The sequence below is a fragment of the Salmo trutta genome, chromosome 5 (genome assembly GCF_901001165.1).
Source record: "Salmo trutta chromosome 5, fSalTru1.1, whole genome shotgun sequence".
NCBI lineage: Eukaryota > Metazoa > Chordata > Actinopteri > Salmoniformes > Salmonidae > Salmo > Salmo trutta.
In genome coordinates this window covers 40,774,787-40,796,629 of record NC_042961.1, presented here as the reverse complement: position 1 = coordinate 40,796,629, position 21,843 = coordinate 40,774,787, and the positions used below count along the sequence as shown (strand labels likewise).

Sequence of the window (21,843 nt, the reverse complement as noted above, 5' to 3'; positions counted from 1 at the left end):
TACGGTCACTGTGGGGACGACGTTATCGATGCACTTTTTGATGAAGCCAATGACAGATGTGGTGTACTCCTCAATGCCACTGGCGGAATCCCGGAACATGTTCTAGTCTGTGCTAGTAAAACAGTCCTGTAGCTTAGCATCTGCTTCATCTGACCACTTTTTTATTGATCTAGTCACTGGTGCTTCCTGCTTTAATTTTTGCTTGTAAGCAGGAATCAGGAGGATAGAATCATGGTCAGATTTGCCAAGATTTGAGGGAGAGCTTTGTATGCATCTCTGTGTGTGGAGTATAGGTGGTACAGAGTTATATTCCCTCTGGTTGCACATTTAACATGTTGATATAAATTAGGTAAAACTGATTTAAGTTTCCCTGCATTAAAGTCCCCGGCTACTAGGAGCGCCACTTCTGGGTGAGCGTGTTCTTGTTTGCTTATGGTGGAATACAGCTCATTCAATGCTATCTTGGTGCCAGCCTCTGACTGTGGTGGTATGTAAACAGCTACAAAGAATATAGATGAAAACTTTCTCAGTAGGTAATGTGGTCTGCAGCTTATCATGAGAAACTCTACCTCAGGTGACCAATGGATCGAGACTTCTTTAGATATCGTGTACCAGCTGTAATTTACAAAAATACATAGACCGCCGCCCCTTGTCTTACCAGATGCCGCTGTTCTATGTACCGATGCCGGTACATCGTGTAACCAGCTAGCTGTATGTTGATATTGTCGTCGTTATTATATTATCCTCCGATATTTTCCTTCGCCTCGGGCTCGTCAGAGTTGTGAAGAAGAAAAAGGATTCTGCTAGTCGGTGGTGAGTAATCACAGTCCTGATGTCTAGAAGTTATTTTCGGTCATAAGAGACGGTAGTGGCAACATTATGTACAATAATAGAAAAAAAAATAAGTTACAAACAACGCAGATAATGAACAAAAAAACACAATCGGTTGGGGGCAAAACGTCTGCCTTCTGTTCCGGCGCCAATTTATCCTCCTGATTTTGCCTGTGCTTAGCGCAATTTTTAAAAAAGTATCCTGAAAAACTCCCCAGTCCTTAACGATTACAAGCATACCCATAACATGATGCATCCACCACTATGCTTGAAAATATGAAGAGTGGTACTCGGTAATGTGTTGTATTGGATTTGCCCCAAACTTAATTGCTTTGCCACATTTTTTTGAGTTTTACTTTAGTGCCTTGTTGCAAACAGGATCATGTTTTGGAATATTTTTATTCTGTATAGGCTTCCTTCTTTTCACCCTGTCTATTAGGTTAATATTGTGGAGTAACTACAATGTTGTTGATCCATCCTCAGTTTTCTCCTATCCTAGCCATTAAACTCAGTAAATGTTTTAAAGTCTCCATTGGCCTCATGTTGAAATCCCTGAGTGGTTTCCTTCCTCTCCGGCAACTGAGTTAGGAAGGACACCTGTATCTTTGTAGTGACTGGGTGTATGATACAACTTCCAAAGTGTAATTAATAACTTCACTATGTTCATATGGATATTCAATGTCTGCTTTCTAATTTGTTTTACACATCTACCAAAAGGTGCCCTTCTTTGCGAGGCATTGGAAAAAGATCCCTGGTCTTTGTGGTTGAATCTGTGTTGAAATTCACTGCTCGACTGAGGGACCTTACAGATAATTGTATGTGTGGGGTACAGAGTAAATTCATGCAATTTATTATATGAGTTGTTACTCCGGAACTTATTTAGGCTTGCCATAACAAAGGGGTTGAAAACGTTCAGCTTTTTTTTTTTAATTAATTTGTACAAATTTCAATAAACATAATTCCACTTTAACATAGTGGGGTGCTGTGTGTAGGCCAGTGACAAAAATATCAATTTAATCCATTTTAAATTCAGACTGTAACACAACAAAATGTGGAAAAAGTCAAGTGGTGTGAATACATTCTGGAGGCACTGTAAGCTATCAAATGGCTCGGAGGACACTAAACATAAGGTTACTGAGGGATGCGTGAGTGTGTGTGGGTGCGTTTGGTGTGTCGTGTGCGTTTGGTGTGTCGTGTGCATGCATGTACGCGCTCATGTTTGTATTTGATCTGGCATATGTATATGTTTTTTGTATGCACCACATGTTGCAGCAGAGGTGTCAGTGGAGTACTGCTTTAGTGAGATCTACAGCAGTGTGGTCAGAGGAAGCCGAGATGTGTCTTTCCAGCAGGTAGTTAGTTCCGCTTTCATTCCAATCCTCTCCTTGATACTCCCCTTCCTTCCTTCCTTCCTTCCCTCCCTCCTCTCTCAACCATAACACCACAGCCTGGGCTCCCAGTAATGGAAATTGACAGAACAGCTCCAGGTGACAATATAAATGTCAGTGCAATTACGCCGGGGAGAGAGAGCTAGGCAAACAGGTGGGGCTGTGTGTGTGCAGCCACAAAAGAAAATGATGGCTAATAGCACCTAGGTAGATATTTCTTCTATGTTATTCCTCTTTCTGAAAGTATATCTCTCTCTCCCTCTCTTTTTCCCTCGGTTTGTGTATTTCGAAAATGCTACCTGCAACATTTGTGAGTATGCTCTAATGGTTCAGAGATTTTTTACATAATTATAGGTCTGGTTAAAATGGCTGTAAGATGCAAACTAGGACATGAATAAACATGACAGTTGGTGACAGAGCTGTTAGTGGTAAACAAGGGGCTCTTTCTGAGTGAGAAGGGTTGAAGATGTTAATGTAGGCAAACACACACACACAAACACACAAGCACTTGTTTGCACGCATGTACGTACATACACACATGTAAGTTCAAGTGCCATATTAATTTGCAACACGCAAAATCATACAAACTACATATTAGCAAACAAATGGAAATGGGATGCTATGCAAAGGACATGCAGATGATTGCTATTGAGTTGAATGTTGAGTAGCGATTCAAACAAATTTTCATACATGGGCATGAGCTAAATGTCTTTGGCCAGAAGCTCTCTTCTACCTATGTGCAGAACGTCCAGTAGACTCATGAGAGCTGTTACACAGCATGCCATTTCACCCAACTGTTATACCGCATGCCATTTCACCCAACTGTTACACCGCATGCCCTTTCACCCAACTGTTACACCGCATGCCATTTCACCCAACTGTTACACTGCATGCCTTTTCACCCAACTGTTACACTGCATGCCATTTCACCCAACTGTTACACTGCATGCCATTTCACCCAACTGTTACACCGCATGCCATTTCACCCAACTGTTACACCGCATGCCTTTTCACCCAACTGTTACACTGCATGCCATTTCCCCCAACGGTTACACCGCATGCCATTTCACCCAACGGTTACACCGCATGCCATTTCACCCAATTGTTACACCGCATGCCATTTCAACCAACTGTTACACCGCATGCCATTTCACCCACAGATGAGCCCCAGTGGCCATAATCATCGATAGAGGGAGGTGATCGGTGGCTCTGCTATCGCGTGCTGGTGGGGATGTTATGGGAAAGGCATGGTTATAACCCTACGAGAGCTGTGATACTCTTTAGACTAGAGAGAGGGGATTAAATATGTTGAGGTTAGGAGGTGGTGGCGCTGAAGTGGTTCATACCTCTCCTGTATGGAAATACAGTGTTAACCCTACGAGAGCTCTGATACTCTATAGAGATACAGAGGCAGACTATAGTATGCGATGAGGACAGTACTGGCACTGAAGTGGTTCATGCCTCTTCTGTACCGGAGGCAGAAACATAAACAGGCTCGAGATGAAACAACAGCCAGCGGACTGGCTGGTTGCTAGGTGACAAATTACGAGCGGGGAGAGGAGATGCAAGTGGAAGGGAGAGGAGGAATTGATTTGACGACTATTCTGCATTCTAGTGGCTTCCTCTCTGTGTCGATGAAGGTTGACGCTGTGTGATGGAGAGAGGAAGGGAACAAGGGATGGAAGGGAAGGGAAAGGGGGGCATAATCGCAGTTGTTAGTTTGATGATGCCAAACAGAGAGGGATAGAAAAACAGCAGGAGAAGAGATGCAGAAGAATGTCCAAGAAGCCCCACTTGATTGTGGTGCTGGTTGTTCTTTCTGCTGCCTATGGAATGATTCAAATCATTGCTCATCCCATATAAAGGTAGAGCTAGCCTTTTTAAGCCCCTGATTCTCAAGCTCCAGTGTGTGTGTGTGTGTGTGTGTGTGTCTGCACCTGATTATGTCAAATCAAATCAAAGTTTATTGGTCTAGCGGGTGCAGAGAAATGCTTGTGTTACTAGCTCCTAACAGCGCAGTAGAATGTCAAACAAGTGCAAAAATAATCGAAAAACTAAAAACAAGAGTGGGTGCCTATTCGTGCCTGCTCATGCACTGTACACGCACAGTGTGTCCTGCCTGCAGCACATCAAAGGCAATGTGTTGGAGGAGCTGAACTCAGGGCACTGGGAACCTTAGAGCAGTACGCTCAGAGCAGTACGCTCAGCACCTAAGAACAAGACAAATCTGTTTGATCCCACAATTAATCCAATGGCTGAAACCAAGGTCTAATTATATAGAGAGAGAAAAGACATGGGATAGAGCACTAGACAGAGAGAGAGAGAGAGAGAGAGAGAGGGGGAAAGAGAAAGTGAATGAGCAGAGAGCTAGAGGGAGAAAAAGAAAGAGAGCGAATCGGAAAGATGTTCAAGACTTCAAATGTCTCAGTCACCAGACGTAAGCTAAGCCTTCTCCCCAGTTCACAGACACACGAGCAGCAAATACTTTGTTGTTAAGCCACAGAGGGAATAAAAGAAAGCCTTTCATATTCCATCACTCCCTAAACTGTGCTCTACATCCCAGAGAAGCTTTCTCTCTTTCACTGCAGGTAGAGTATCATACACGTGGACACGCGCGCACGCGCACACACACACACACACACACACACACACACACACACACACACACACACACACACACACACACACACACACACACACACACACACACACACACACACACACACACACACACACACACACACACAACCAACCCTCCCATCCTCATACACTCCCTGATGTCCTGCAGCTCTCCCTGTCTGGATCATGTTTCCTATTGGTTGTAGGTCCCCCGAGGGCCTAAGGTGCCTGTTCTGCACACAGACAGATAGATAGACAGCCCCTGACTGTGCTTACTGTATTACCCTCTTTCAGTAAGTGGTTTGGAATGAGACCTAAAGATCCAAACAATGGGATACTGCCAGAGAGATCCCTGCTCCCCTTTTCAGGCAGCAGCAGTATATGAATAGCATGTCTGTGTCTCTTCCCTGTAGCCTGTGCGTCATATCAGGTTTAGCTGTACAGTTGCTACATTTCAGCGTATTGATATCTGCATTTCCATGGTTTACATGTTGCAAAAACCAGCCTTTCAGCAAACTTGAGGTACTAGATTCCCCTAAGAAAGCGGACAAATCCAGCACAGATAACATGATACATTTAACCACTTAGAGCGGAAATGAACCCACTGGGCACACGTTGTTTCCACGTCATTTCAATGAAATGACGTTGAACCAACGTGGAAAACGTGTTGAATTGATGTCTGTGCCCAGTGGGAATCGACTGAAGTGGGAGAGATGGGGATATTGGCAGAATCTCCTTAATGTTCATCCTCTCCTGCCGAATCCTAACATCTCTGATGGGGAGCACTCTATAATCAAAAAACAATTTCAGACAGAGAGCAAACTCACTGAGGAGGCTTCATTCATAATGACAGAAGATGTCTTTACTCTCTCAAGTCAGTGTGTGTGAGAGTAATATCAAGGCCATTCTCTCACTGGCTGAGTAAATTAAAACCAGTGCTACGTATCATATGGCACCATATGCTCTGATTAGGGTACTACTTCTGACCAGAGCACTATGGGTCCTGGTAAAAAGTAGTGCACTATATATATAGGGAAAAGGGTCCAATTTGGGACAAAGCCTAGTTGTATGGAACATGGAGAGGATATTGATTATTGAGGGTAATATACAGTGGCAAGAAAAAGTATGTGAACCCTTGGGAATTACCTGGATTTCTGCATAAATTAGTCATCAAATTTGATCTGATCTTCATCTAAGTCCCAACAATAGACAAACATAGTGTGCCTAAACTAATACACACAAATTATTGTACTTGTCTTGTCTATATTGAATACATAATTTAAACATTCAGTGTAGGTTGGAAAAAGTATGTGAACCCCTAGGCTAATGACTTATCCAAAAACGAATTGGAGTCAGGAGTCAGCTAACCTGGAGTCCAATCCATGAGACGATAGGGTCTAGTTTCCTGAATTCCCGCCTGACTGACTTGCCCAAAGTAAACTGCCTGTTACTCAGGCCCAGAAGCCAGGATATGTATTTATGTATGGTAGCATTGGATAGAAAACACATTGAAGTTTCTAAAACTGTTAAAATAATGTCTGAGACTATAACAGAATTGATATGGCAGGCAAAATCCAAAGAAAGATCAACCGGAATGTTATTTTTTGTATTTCTTTTGAGGTCCCAGGCTCTTATAATGGAACCCTATTGTTACTATGTAACTCTGTCTCCCAGATTGCAATTCCTATGGCTTCCACTAGATGTGAACAGTCTTTATTCAAGGTTTCAGGCTTGTTTTTTGAAAAACAAGCAAGAATTTGGAGTTTTGGTTAGGAGAGCACCGGAACAATATCAGTCTTTCGCCGCGCGAGGGAGAGGGCGTGTGCTTACTAATTTTGCTTTCCTATTGAACATACTACTTTCCGTATGAAATATTATAGTTTATTTACATTTTATAGCACCTGAGGATTGAATAGAAATGTCGTTTGACTTGTTTGGACGAAGTTTAGCGGTAGCTTTTTGGACTCTTTTGTCTGCATGTTGAACGAGTGGATTACTGAAATCGATGGCGCCAACTAAACTGACTTTTTAGGATATAAAGAAGGATTTTATCTAACAAAACGTTGTAGCTGGGACCCTTGGGATTGCAAATAGAGGAAGATCTTCAAAAGTAAGTGATTTACTTAATCGCTATTTGTGATTTTATGAAGCCTGTGCTGGTTGTAAAATATGTTGATGTGGGGCGCCGTCCTCAGACAATCGCATGGTATGCTTTCGCCGTAAAGCCTATTGTAAATTGGACAATGCAGTTAGATTAACAAGAATGTAAGCTTTTAAATAATATAAGATACTTGTATGTTCATGAATGTTTAATATTACGATTATTTATATGAATTGCGCACCCTCCAATTTCACCGGATGTTGTCAGCTGGTGTCCCACTAGAGGGATGCCTATCCCTAAGAATGAAGAAGAATCCTAGAGTGTCAGCTAAAGACTTACAGAAATCTCTGGAACATGCTAACATCTCTGTTGACGAGTCTACGATACGTAAAACACTAAACAGGATTGGTGTTCATGGGAGGACACCACGGAAGAAGCCACTGCTGTCCAAAAAAAACATTGCTGCACGTCTGAAGTTCGCGAAAGAGCACCTGGATGTTCCACAGCGCTTCTAGCAAAATATTCTGTGGATAGATTAAACTAAAGTTGAGTTGTTTGGAAGGAACACACAACATCATGTGTGGAGAAAAAAGGCACAGCACACCAACATCAAAACCTCATCCCAACTGTAAAGTATGGTGGAGGGAGCATCATGGTTTGGGGCTGCTTTGCTGTCTCAGGGCCTGAACAGCTTGCTATCATCAACAGAAAAATCAATTCCCAAGTTTATCAAGACATTTTGCAGGAGAATGTTAGGCTATCTTTCCGCCAATTGACGCTCAACAGAAGTTGGGTGATGCTACAGGACAACGACCCAAAACACAGAAGTAAATCAACAACAGAATGGCTTCATCAGAAGAAAATATGCCTTCTGGAGTGGCCCAGTCAGAGTCCTGATCTCAACCCGATTGAGATGCTGTGGCATGACCTCGAGAGCGGTTCACACCAGTCATCCTAAGAGTATTGCTGAACTGAAACAGTTTTGTAAAGAGGAATGGTCCAAAATTCCTCCTGACCGTTGTGCAGGTCTGATCCGCAACTACAGAAAACATTTGGTTGAGGTTATTGCTGCCAAAGGAGGGTCAACAAGTTATTAAATCCAAGGGTTTCATATATTGTTCCACCCTACACTGTGAATGTTTACAGGGTGTGTTCAATAAAGACATAAAAAAGTTGAATTATTTGTGTGTTATTAGTTTAAGCAGACTGTGTTTGTCTATTGTTGTGACTTTGATGAAGATCAGATCAAAGTCTATGACCAATTTATGCAGAAATCCAGGTAATTCCAAAGGGTTCACATATTTTTTCTTGCCACTGTATGTCTGCTATTTTGAACAGAATGAATGAAGGGCATGTTTATAAATAGACAATTGTGAATACAGAGTTGGTACGTTATGTGTCATGACAGTTGTGCATGACACATGTGCATGTGCATGACACATGTGCATGTGTAGATGACAGTTGTGCATGCCATTTATTTGGTGTTAAACAACAACGTTGTCTTGCAGTGGAGACAGTCAGCTAAGTGTACTTGTGGATGTGTGCATGTGAATGTATAGACCTATATGCTTACACTCTTAGAAAAAACGATTGCAAAAGGGTTCTTCGAAATGTCCCCATTGGAGAACCATTTTGTGTCCCAGGTTGAAGAGTTCCATGTAGAACCCTCTGTGGAAAGGGTTCTACATGGAACCAAAAGGGCTCTACCTGGAACAAAAAAAAGGGTTCTTCAAAGGGTTCTCTTATGGGGACAGCCGAATAACGTTTTTAGGTTCTAGATAGCACCTTTTGTTGTGTAGCCACCCTCCTGTGTGTCCATTCATATTGGTCCGTTGGTCTTGCTACATGGGGTTGCATTGTATGCATGGGTGCTTTTGCTGCAGTATCTGTCTGTCTGTCCAGCCACTTAGCCACGGAATATTGCAGCACGGTCACCAGTGCTTAAAGTCTACAAACCGTACATGATAGTATCTCATTATGTCACAGCCGGAGAGAAGAGGAGGAGAACGGTGGGTAGGAGGAGAGGAAACGGGAAGGGACGCCTGCCTGCCTGCCTGACTCTCTGTGTTTGAAGGAGCCTCCTCCATGATGAGAGGTCACTGTGAACGTCCTTGCCTGTCCATCATCCATATACCACAGGGACCATCGACACTGCTCTCAGACACAGTCTGTTACCTCTCCCCAGCCCTGCAGTACAGCATTACCTCTCCCTACACAGGCCTGCAGTACAGCGTTATCTCTCCCTACACAGGCCTGCAGTACAGCGTTACCTGTCCCTACACAGGCCTGCAGTACAGCGTTATCTCTCCCTACACAGGCCTGCAGTACAGCATTACCTCTCCCTACACAGGCCTGCGGTACAGCGTTACCTCTCCCTACACAGGCCTGCGGTACAGCGTTATCTCTCCCTACACAGGCCTGCGATACAGCGTTATCTCTCCCTACACAGGCCTGCAGTACAGCATTATCTCTCCCTACACAGGCCTGCAGTACAGCATTACCTCTCCCTACACAGGCCTGCAGTACAGCATTAACACTCTACACAGGCCTGCAGTACAGCATTACCCCTCCCTACACAGGCATGAAGTACAGCATTACCTCTCCCTACACAGGCCTGCAGTACAGCATTACCCCTCCCTACACAGGCATGAAGTACAGCATTACCTCTCCCTACATAGGCCTGCAGTACAGCATTACCCCTCCCTACACAGGCCTGCAGTACAGCATTACCCCTCCCTACACAGGCATGAAGTACAGCATTACCTCTCCCTACACAGGCCTGCAGTACAGCATTACCCCTCCCTACACAGGCATGAAGTACAGCATTACCTCTCCCTACATAGGCCTGCAGTACAGCATTACCCCTCCCTACACAGGCCTGCAGTACAGCATTACCCCTCCCTACACAGGCATGAAGTACAGCATTACCTCTCCCTACATAGGCCTGCAGTACAGCATTACCCCTCCCTACACAGGCCTGCAGTACAGCATTACCCCTCCCTACACAGGCATGAAGTACAGCATTACCTCTCCCTACATAGGCCTACACTACAGTGTTACCACTATTTACCACTGGGTAGAGCTGTGATTCTGAGTTGAGTTTCTACTCTTTAGGATTCCATATCCTCTCACCTAATTCTCTGCCACATTTTCACCATTAAGAAGGTGACAAATCCACAGGTTTCAGGTGAGCGGTGGTGGATGAGAAAACACACAATGAGAGGGAAAAAATAACTGATTAGTCACCAGCTTGAACAGTTTGGGAAGCTCATTGTAACAACTGCTGTTGCCGAACAACACAGTAAAATAAATTAAAATCAATGGAATGAAATCAAGCTAGGCATTAAAAAGGAATGGAAATTGTGGCTTTAGAGCTATTAGAACAGGTATAGGCTGGTGAAGACTGGGGAGAGGGCTATCCTGGCAGTATGGCATCATGACGAAAGCAGGGTGTATAATATGAGCTGTGTGTGGGAGAGGACTCTGTGTGTGTGTGTGTGTGTGTGTGTGTGTGTGTGTGTGTGTGTGTGTGTGTGTGTGTGTGTGTGTGTGTGTATATACGCATTCATGCTTGTGCTCCTGCATATGTGTGTGTGTGTGTGTGTGTGTGTGTGTGTGTGTGTGTGTGTGTGTGTGTGTGTGTGTGTGTGTGTGTGTGTATGCATTCATGCTTGTGCTCCTGCGTGTGTGTGTGTGTGTGTGTGTGTGTGTGTGTGTGTGTGTGTGTGTGTGTGTGTGTGTACATACACAGTGCATTCGGAAAGTATTCAGACCCATTGACTTTTCCCACATTTGGTTACGTTGGAGCCTTATTCTAAAATGGATTAAATAACTAACACACAATACCCCATAATGACAAAGCGAAAACAGGTTTTTAGAAATGTCTGCAAACGTATTAAAATTAACAAACAAAAAAACCTTATTTACAGAACTATACAGACCCTTTGCTATGAGACTCGAAATTGAGCTCAGGTGCATCCTGTTTCCATTGATCATCCTTGAGATGTTTCTACAAGTTGATTGGAGTCCACCTGTGGTAAATTCAATTGATTGGACATGATTTGGAAAGGCACACAGCTGTCTATATAAGATCCCACAGTTGACAGTACATGTCAGAGCAAAAACCAAGCCATGAGGTCAAAGGAATTGTCTGTAGAGCTCTGAGTCAGGATTGTGTTGAGGCACAGATCTGGGGAAGGGTACCAGCATTGAAGGTCCCCAAGAACACAGTGGCCTCCATCATTCTTAAATGGAAGAAGATTGGAACCTAGAGCTGGACGCCCGGCCAAACTGAGCAATCGGGGGAGAAAGATCTTGCTCAAGGAGGTGACCAAGAACCTGATGGCCACTCTGACAGAGCTTTAGAGTTCTCCCATCTCTGTGGAGATGGGAGAACCTTCCAGAAGAACAACCATCTCTGCAGCATTCCACCAATCAGGCCTTTATGATAGAATTGCCAGACTGAAGCCACTCCTCAGTAAAAGGCACATGACAGCCCACTTGGAGTTTGCCAAAAGGCACTTAAAGACTCTCAGATCATGAGAAACCAAGTTCTCTGGTTTGATGAAACCAAGATTAAACTCTTTGGCCTGAATGCCAAGCGTCATGCATGGAGGAAACCTGGCACCATTCCTACGGTGAAGCATGGTGGTGGCAGCGTCATGCTGTCGGGATGTTTTTCAGCAGCAGGGACTGGGAGACTACTCAGGATTGAGGGAAAGATGAACAGAGCAGAGTACAGAGAGATCCTTGATGAAAACCTGTTCCAGAGCGCTCAGGACCTCAGACTGGGGCGAAGGTTCACCTTCCAACAGGCCAACGACCCTAAGCACACAACCAAGACAACGCAGGAGTGGCTTTGGGACAAGTCTCTGAATGTCCTTGAGTGTTCCAGTCAGAGCCCGGACTTGAACCTGATCGAACATCTCTGGAGAGACCTGAAAATAGATGTGCAGCAACGCTCCCCATCCAATCTGACAGAGCTTGAAAAGATCTGCAGAGAAGAATGGGAGAAAATCCTCAAATACAGGTGTGCCAAGCTTGTAGCTTGTAATCGGTATGTAATCGAGACTGTAATCGCTTCCAAAGGTGCGTCCCCAAAGTACTGAGTAAAGGGTCTGAATACTTATGTAAATAAGGTATTTCAGTTATTTATTTGTAATACATTTGCAAAAAGGTATTGTGTGTAGATTTTAGAATACGGCTGTAACGTAACAAAATGTGGAAAAAGTCAAGGGGTCTGAATACTTTCCGAATGCAGTGTATGTGTGTGTGTTCTCTTGCATGTGTATGAGTAGCATGATCTGCTCCCAGAGTATTTATTGATTAGCAAGGAGCAGAGTGAGTGTAAACATGGGGTCAGAGGTGACAGGTCAGGTCAACGCCATCAATATCCTCCCCCAGCCAATCAGGCAGTCAGTGGGGTGAAGGTAGTGTAAACGTAAGGGGTCCTTAATGCATAGGGTTCTCCTCACGTCAACGACAAGGACACATAGAGGTCTCCTTTTCTCTGGGGATTACTAGAGCAGAGGTTGAGGGCACGTCCACGATGACAAAAGGTCTTTGTGTTGTCCTATAGGCTTTTAAGAAGTGTCATTACAGTAGCATAATATAATGCCTCTCAAACAATGAAATACTGGCAGTGTACACTCCCTTTGCATGTAGTTGGACTGTTTGGCTCTATACTCCAGTATTTTGAATTTGAGATCAAATATTTTATATGAGTCGACTGTGCACAGAATGTCAACCTTTTACTTGAGGATATTTTCATACATACAATATATGTTTTACAGTTTATAAATGAAAGGACTCTATGTATCTAGTGGGCCCAACTGTAAGTTTCATTAGTATTTAGACAGATTCACTTATTGTGTATTAAAATAGTCAAAAGTTTAGTTTTTATTCCTTGATGCAATGACAACATCAAGTTTGTTACTACAAACATGTTGGATGCATTTACAGTTAGTTGTGGTTGTGTTTCAGATTATGTTTAGTTCAATAGGAACAAGTGGTTAATAATGTATTGTCATTTTGGAGTCACTTTTATTGTAAATGAGAATAGAATCGGTTTCTGAACACGTCTACATTAATGCTGATGCTACTGTACCATGATTACAGATAATCCTGAATGAATCGTGAATAATGATGAGTGAGAAAGTTACAGAGGCATAGATATCTTACCCCTCCCCCCAAAAAAATTCTAACCTCCCATGTTATTGGTAACAGCTACCATGTTTTGGGGGTATGATCTTTTTACCTCTGTAACTTTCTATTGCTGTGTGTGTGTGTGTGTGTGTGTGTGTTTTTTTCAGCTGTCCAGGTGTGTATGTATGTAGTATAGATGTGTTTGTAGTATAGCTGAGTCGCTGTGGTATAGCATAGCTCAGTGTGGATCACTATGGTGGGACTGATGGTGGGGGGCTGGGATCAGGGACAAAATCTCTAGAATCATGTCAGCTTTCCAAACTCATTAAATCTGTTTCAACCTGGTGAGCAAACGCCATCGCAGCAAAAAATATCTGACCCCTGCCATGTGGGAAGAATGGAGCTGCATTAGAAAGCGGATGTTTTACAGGCTCCTGACCAATTGTGCTATTTTGTGTCTTTTTTTGTGTCTATTTTTGCGCTGATGTTAACTTTTTTGGGACATGGTGTTTATGCCATTGTTTCCGATGACCGAATAGAGCTTCTAGATATTAGAACAGCTATCACTAACCTTCATTTGGACAAGGACTTCTACTTTGAGGCGAAAGACATATAGATTTCTGGACCAGGCCCAAATCCCCGACAATCGAAGGAGGAGAAGACGGCACTATATAGAGGCAGGTGCACGGGCACCCTGAAGAGACTATGGCGGCGAGTGAATAAATCGCTGGAGAATAAACTGGACGAGCTCCGTTCGAGACTCTTATCAACAGGACAGTAAGAACTGTAATATACTACGCTTCTCAGTGTCATAGCTGAACAAGGACATGGATAATATAGATCTAGCTGGTTTTCTATGCATCGGCAGAACAGCAGAGTCCAGTAAGATCAAGGAGGGTGGTGTGTCTCTCTTTGTCTACAACAGCTGGAGTGGTATCTCTAATATTAACTTCCTGACTGATGTCTTGAGATGTTGCTTCAATATATCCACATAACTTTCCTACCTCTTGATGCCATCTATTTTGTGAAGTGCACTAGTCCCTCCTAGAGCAAAGCACCCCCACAACATGATGCTGCCACCCCCGTGCTTCAAGGTTGGGATGGTGTTCTTCAGCTTGCAAGCCTCCCCCTTTTTCCTCCAAACGTAACGATGGTCATTATGGCCAAACAGTTTTATTTTTGTTTCATCAGACCAGAGGACATTTATCCAAAAAGTACAATCTTTGTCTCCATGCAGTTGCAAACCGTAGTCTGGCTTTTTAATGGAGGTTTTCGAGCAGTGGCTTCTTCCTTGCTGAGCAGCCTTTCAGGTTATGTCGACATAGGACTCGTTTTATTGTGGATATAGATACTTTTGTACCTGTTTCCTCCAGCATCTTCACAAGGTGCTTTGCTGTTGTTCTGGGATTGATTTGCACTTTTGGCACCAAAGTACGTTCATCTCTAGGAGACAGAACGCGTCTCCTTCATGAGCGGTATGACGGCTGCGTGGTCCCATGGTGTTTATACTTGCATACTATTGTTTGTACAGATGAACGTGGTACCTTCAAGCATTTGGAATTTTTTCCCAAGGATGAACCAGACTTTTTCTGAGGTCTTGTATGATTTGTTTTGATTTTCCCATGATGTCAAGCAAAGAGGCACTGAGTTTGAAGGTAGGCCTTGAAATACATCCACAGATACACCTCCAATTGACTCAAATGATGTCAATTAGCCTGTCAGAAGCTTCTAAAGCCATGACATCATGTTCTGGAATTTTCCAAGCTGATTAAAGGCACAGTCAACTTAGTGTATGTAAACGTCTGACCCACTGGAATTGTGATACAGTGAATTATAAGTGAAATTGTCTGTCTGTAAACAATTGTTGGAAAAATGACTTGTAGATGTACTAACCGATTTGCCAAATTTATAGTTTGTTAACAAGACATTTGTGGAGCGGTTGAAAAACGAGTTTCAGTAACTCCAACCTAAGTGTATGTAAACTTCCGGCTTCAACTGTATATGAGAATGCTGTTAATTGACTACAGCTCAGTGTTCAACACCATAGTGCTCTCCAAGCTCATCACTATACTAAGGAGCCTGGGACTGAACACCTCCCTGTGCAACTAGATCCTGGACTTCCTGACTGACCGCCCCCAGGTGGTGAGGGTAGGAAATAACACATCTGTCACACTGACCCTCAACACGGGGTCCCCTCAGGGGTGCATGCTCAGTCCCTTCCTGTACTCCCTGTTCACCCACGACTGTGTGGCCACGCACGACTCCACCATCAGTAAGTTTGCCAACAATAATGAGACAGCCTATAGGGAGGTCAGAGACCTGGCAGTGTGGTGCCAGAACAACAACCTCTCCCTCAACGTAGAGCTGTTTGTGGACTACAGTTAACGGGGGGGCCAAACACGCCCCCATTCACATCGACAGGGCTAGAGTGGAGCGTGTTGAGAGCTTCATGTTCTTCAGTGTCCACTTCACTAAGGACCTATCATGGTCCAAACACACCAACACAGTCGTGAAGAGGGCATGACAACACCTCTCCCCCCCCCCCCCCCCGGAGGCTCTCAGATCCTCAAAACGTTCTACAGCTGCACCATTGAGAGCATCTTGACTGGCTGCATCACCGCTTGGTAAAGCAACTGCTTGACATCCAACCGCAAGGCGCTACAGAGGGTAGCGGTTACAACCCAATACGTCACTGGGGTCGAACTCCCTGCCATCCAGGACCTCTATAGCAGGCGGTGTCAGAGAAAGGCCCTAAAAATTGTCAAAGACTCCAGCTACTCAAGTCATGGACTGTTCTCTCTGCTACTGCACAGCAAGCGGTAGCAGAGTGCCAAGTCTGGGACCAAAAGACTCCTGAACATTTTGGTGTTCATAAGACAACTGAACAGTTAATCAAATGGCCACCCTGACTACTTACATTGACCCTCTTAATTTTTGGCAATGACTCTCTTGCACTGGCTCTATGCTCACTCACTATACTCTACCCAGACATTCACACATACAGTACTAAACGGACAATCCAACACTCACACGCACACATGCATAGACGCAACATACACACTTTCACACTATTCACATGCACTGCTGCTACTCTGTTTATTATATATCCTGATTGCCTAGTCACTTTTACCAATACCTACATGTACATACTGTATTGCCTCAACTACCTCATACCCCTGCACATCGAGTCGGCGCATGTGACCAATAACTATTGATTTGAGGGGGAGGGGGGGGGGGGCTGTTCCTAATGCTTGGTATACTTAGTGTACATGCACCAGTATGAATTAATGATTGTGGACCCCCCCAGCAAATCTCTCTGTCAGTGTGCGAGCATGCCTTTCCAGTGTCAAAGGCATGCTCCCCCCCCTCCCCCCCCGAGTCAAGTTCACAGGAGAAAGACGAGGAAGGGACATAAGCTACATGGCTATTTAAGCTACATTACTGTAGTGGCTCAATCTCTGCGTTAGCAGCAAGAATGACTGCTATGAAAGCCGATACATATTAAACTTGTTGGTCTGGAGAGATTCCTATGAAAGAGGATGCCACAAACGTACTGCACCATTCGAGGTTCCTTTACCGGCAACACAACTTTTCTTTCTCCTGCCTGAGACTGAATTCTGCAGTCATTAAAAAAGTCCAGGGAAGTTTGACGCACCTGTTTTGTTTCCAGGGGAGAGGAAGTAAGGCTTTGTGTAAATGTTTGCCTCGGCGCTGGACAAAGGAGTTGATGTTGTTTTTTGTTAATGCATTCAAATCAGGCCTGGTTGGAACACGGGGCCCTTACAATGGCTATTATTAGGGCTGACAAGCCATTCATTCCAATTACAATTACCAAAACACTGGGAGAAGCAAGCAAGGAAAATGTAAGTGAAATTGATTACATCTCACAGCCACTATCTGCCAATTGATGACCTGGTATCGATCCTTTGCTTGTGCTGTTCAATTCAATGTGTGGTTGTGAGGGTTATACGTGTGTGCACGCACATGCGTGTATGTGCGTGTGTGAGGGTTTGTTAGTGTGTGTGTACGCTGGCGTTCACGTCGGCTGAGTGGGCTCCCTTGCCACCTATTGGCTGTGATTAGTTGGTTGTAAAGATCTATGGAGTAATGTGTTTAGATGGGGCTGAAATACATCGTCTCTTCTGATAAATTAGAAAGCATCACATGCGGGTAAGTACATTACATGCATACATATATAAACAAGAACAGCTCCCATTGGTAGTGACTATTGAATGCAGTGTTCCCTATTAGGCTTACGTAGACATACACGTACTTAATGTTCTAGATGTGTGTGTACTAGATATCCACCAAAGTGTGAATGACCGTGTGTGATGCTCAAGTACTGGATCAGTTCTACTTCCTCGTGATCTCAACTTTGACCCCCTTCCCCCACGTTTACCCCAATGAGAAGATGATATGGATCTTTGGTTGTTTTTTGGAAAGAAAATCATGACAAGAGAGAGTGAACAGCAGCATTCCTCTGCAGATCTCAACCCTGGAACTGGAAGAAAAAAACACCAACATTAGGTAGGGATCAAGCGACAGGAGAGAAAGGAAGAAAAAAAGAGAGAGAGGTAAGAAAGACAAAAAGATAACGAAAGCGAGAGAGAAACGCTGCATAGAAGATGGACCAATCACGTCGTGTCTCTTTACCTGACGCAGGTTGCGGGTGACGCGCACATCGTGCCAGGTGTTGTCGTTGAACTTCCCATTGACGGGCTCCACCAGTGCCTCGAAAGCACCCGAGCCCAGGTTGATGACCAGCCACACGGCGCCGCTCTTCAGCGACAGGTTGACGTAGTCGGCCGACTTGCCCGTGTGCAGCATGAGGCCGTTGCGCTGCAGCGTGCGGAAGGAGAGCGTGATCTCGTCCGTGCTGCTCTGGATTGGCGTCAGCGACAGGTCGTAGCAGAAGAACTCGTTCCCCTTGAAGGTGGCCACCGACTCTTCCTTCCCTGGAGAGAGAGGGGAATAGAGAGAGAGAGAGGGATGAGGTTTTACAGTAATTGTTGGTCAATGGAGGACTGAGCATATATATTGCCTTCAGAAAGTATTCATACCCCTTTATTTATTCTGCATTTGTTTGTGTTACAGCCTGAATTCAAAATTGATTATATATATATATATTCATATACACAGTATCCCATGACAAATTGAAAACATATTTTTAGACATTTTTGCAATTCTATTGAAACTGAATTACAGAAATATTTAATTTACATAAGTATTCACACCCCTGAATCATGAGCTATACAAGCATTTTCAAGTCTTGCCATAGATTTTCAACTAGATTTAAGTCAGAACTGTAACTCGGCCACTCAGGAACATTCACCGTCTTCTTGGTAAACAACTCCAGTGTAGATTTGCCCTTGTATTTTAGGTTATGGTCCTGCTGAAAGGTGAATTCATCTTCCAGTGTCTGGTGGAAAGCAGACTGAACCAGGTTCTTTTAAGATTTTGCCTGTGCTTAGCTCCATTCTGTTTCTTTTTTATCCTGAAAAACTCCCCAGTCCTTACGATTACAAGCATACCAAGAACATGATGCAGCCACCACTATGCTTAAAATTATAGAGAGTGGTAATCAGTATTGCGCTGGATTGGATTTGCCCCAAAAATAACACTTTGTATTCTGGACAAAAGTTAATTGCTTAGCCACATTTTTTGCAGTTTTACTTTATTGCCTTGTTGCAAACAGGATGCATGTTTTAGAATATTTTTTTATTCTGTACAGGCTTCCTTCTTTTCACTGTCAGTTAGGTTAGTATTGTGGAATAACTACAATGTTGTTGATCCATCCTCAGTTTTCTCCTATCACAGTCATTAAAAACTCTAACTGTGTTAAAGTCACCATTGGCCTCATGGTGAAATCCCTGAGTGGTTTCCTTCCTCTCCAGCAATGGAATTAGGAAGGACACCTGTATCTTTGTAGTGACTGGGTGTATTAATACAACATCCAAAGTGTAATTAATAACTTCACCATGCTCAAATGGATATTCAATATGTACCTTTTTTATTTTTTACCGATCTACTAATAGGTTCCCATCTTTGCGAGGCATTGGAAAACCTTGCTGGTCTTTGCAGTTGAATCTGTGTCTGAAATTCACTGCTCGACCTTGCAGATAATTGTATGTGTGGGGTATAGAGATGAGCTAGTCATTCAAAAATCATGTTACACACTGTTATTTCACACAGAGTGAATCCATGCAACTTATGTGACTTGTTAAGCACATTTTGATTCCTGAGCTTATTTAGGCTTGCCATAACAAAGGGGTTGAATACCTATTGACTCAAGACATTTCCACTTTTCATTTACAATGAATTTGTTAAAAAAAATACAACATAATTATACTTTGACATGGGGTATTGTGTGTATGCCAGTTACAAAAAAAAAATATACATTTAATCCAACAATATGTGGAAAAAGTCAAGGGGTGTGAATACTTTCTGAAGGCACTGTAGATATGGCAGCACTGCTGTTAGGTGTGTTGACGTATTGGTAAAACGCATCAAATCTTTCTATAAAATCATGAAACCGTAGTGGTGTGAGGTGTGAGTGCTTGGTTGACATCCTTGTTCTTACTGTCAGTCAACAGTTAAAACAGACAGCTCACACTACGGACACATGCCAAGTCCCATTGAAACGGCGGGGAAAGACACCATTTCCTCATGTCATTCTGTCATAACAATGACTAAAGATGGCTCTCCACACAGCATGGAAACCCATAACCTCATAACTCTTCACATTTACTTCTCTATGACCACGTACAGTAGCAAGATAAAGTATGTGAACCCTTTGGAAATACCTGGATTTCTGCATAAATTGGTCATAAAATTTGATCTGATCATCATCTAGGTCACAACAATAGACAAACAGTCTGCTTAAACTAATAACACACAAACAATTATAAGTCTTTATTGAACACACTGTGTAAACATTCAGTGCAGGGTGGAAAAAGTATGTGAACCCTTGGATTTAATAACTGCTCCTTTGGCAGCAATAACCTCAACCAAACGTTTTCTGTAGTTGCGGATCAGACCTGCACAACGGTCAGGAGGAATTTTGGACAATTCCTCTTTACAAAATTGTTTCAGTTAAGCAATATTCCTGGAATGTCTGGTGTGAACTGCTCTCTTGAGGTCATGCCACAGCATCTCAATCGGGTTGAGGTCAGGATTCTGACTGGGCCACTCCAGAATGAAGCCATTCTGTTGTTGATTTACTTCTGTGTTTTGGGTCGTTGTCCTGTTGCATCACCCAACTTCTGTTGAGCTTCAATTGGTGGAAAGATAGGCTAACATTCTCCTGCAAAATGTCTTGATAAACTTGGGAATTCATTTTTCCGTTGATGATAGTAAGTTCTCCAGGTCCTGAGGCAGCAAAGCAGCCCCAAACCATGATGCTCCCGCCACCATACTTTACAGTTGGGATGAGGTTTTGATGTTGGTGTGCTGTGCCTTTTTTTTTCTCCACACATGATGTTGTGTGTTCCTTCCAAACAACTCAACTTTAGTTTAATCTGTCCACAGAACATTTTGCCAATAGTGCTGTGGAACATCCAGGTGCACTTTTGCAAACTTCAGACGTGCAGCAATGTTTTTTGTTGTTGACAGCAGTAGCTTCTTCCTTGGTGTCCTCCCATGAACACCATTCCTGTTTAGTATTTGATGTATCGTAGACTCATCAACAGAGATTTTAGCATGTTCCAGAGATTTCTGTAAGTCTTTAGCTGACACTCTAGGATTCTTCTTAACCTCAATGAGCATTCTGCGCTGTGCTCTTGCAGTCATCATTGCAGAATGGCCACTCCTAGGGAGAGTAGCAACTGTGCTGAGCTTTCTCCATTTACAGACAATTTGTCTTACCGTGGACTGATGAACATCAAGGCTTTCAGAGATACTTTTGTAACCCTTTCCAGCTTTATGCAAGTCAACAATTATTAACCGTAGGTATTCTGAGATCTCTTTTGTTCGAGGCATGGTTCACATCAGGCAAGGCTTCTTGTAGATAGCAAACACAAATCTTGTGATTTTTTTAAAGGGCAAGGCACCTCTAACCAACATCTCCAATCTCGTCTCATTGATTGGACTCCAGGTTAGCTGACTCCTGATTCAAATGAGTTAGCCTAGGGGTTCACATACTTTTTCCAACCTACACTGTGAATGTTTAAATGCTGTATTCAATATAGACAAGACAAATACAGTAAATTGTGTGTTATTAGTTTAAGCACACTGTTTGTCTATTGTTGGGACTTAGTTGAAGATCAACTCAAATTTGATGACCAATTTATGCAGAAATCCAGGTAATTCCAAAGGGTTCACATACTTTTTCTTGCCACTGTATATTACCCTCAATAATCAATATCCTCTCCATGTTCCATACAACTAGGCTTTGTCCCAAATTGGACCCTTTTCCCTATATATATAGTGCACTACTTTTTACCAGGACCCATAGTGGGGTCTACCAGGGTCTATCAACAAGCTGCCTTCCCAACAGTCCAATGATCCACACTGACACCACTCTCTTGTTGTAATTTCCCCATGCCCCCACACTCTGTGTAGGGGATCCAGCTCTGATAATGAGGTTTACCAGCAAATCAGGGGGAATCGACTCACTGGATTGGATAATCCCATTCATCCCAAAAATGTATTACTGCAAATCACTGTAATCCCTAGACACATTTCCCAGGGGAGGGCGGAGTCGAGATGGCCAGATAGATTGAGAGACACCATCTCCTGAGCACTGAGTTACAATCTGGAGCT

General features: G+C 43.4%; 1 protein-coding gene across 8 annotated transcripts in view; it reads right to left on the bottom strand.

The window, feature by feature from the left end:
• The window catches only part of nrxn2b (neurexin 2b), a 943,005-nt gene that overhangs the window by 483,248 nt on the left and 437,914 nt on the right, over positions 1–21,843 (bottom strand). For all 8 annotated transcript variants that reach the window (XM_029753594.1, XM_029753600.1, XM_029753598.1 and 5 more), the window contains exon 6: positions 17,737–18,038. In XM_029753594.1, the coding sequence (XP_029609454.1) occupies positions 17,737–18,038 (302 nt within the window). The remainder of the gene's footprint in view (positions 1–17,736; positions 18,039–21,843) is intronic.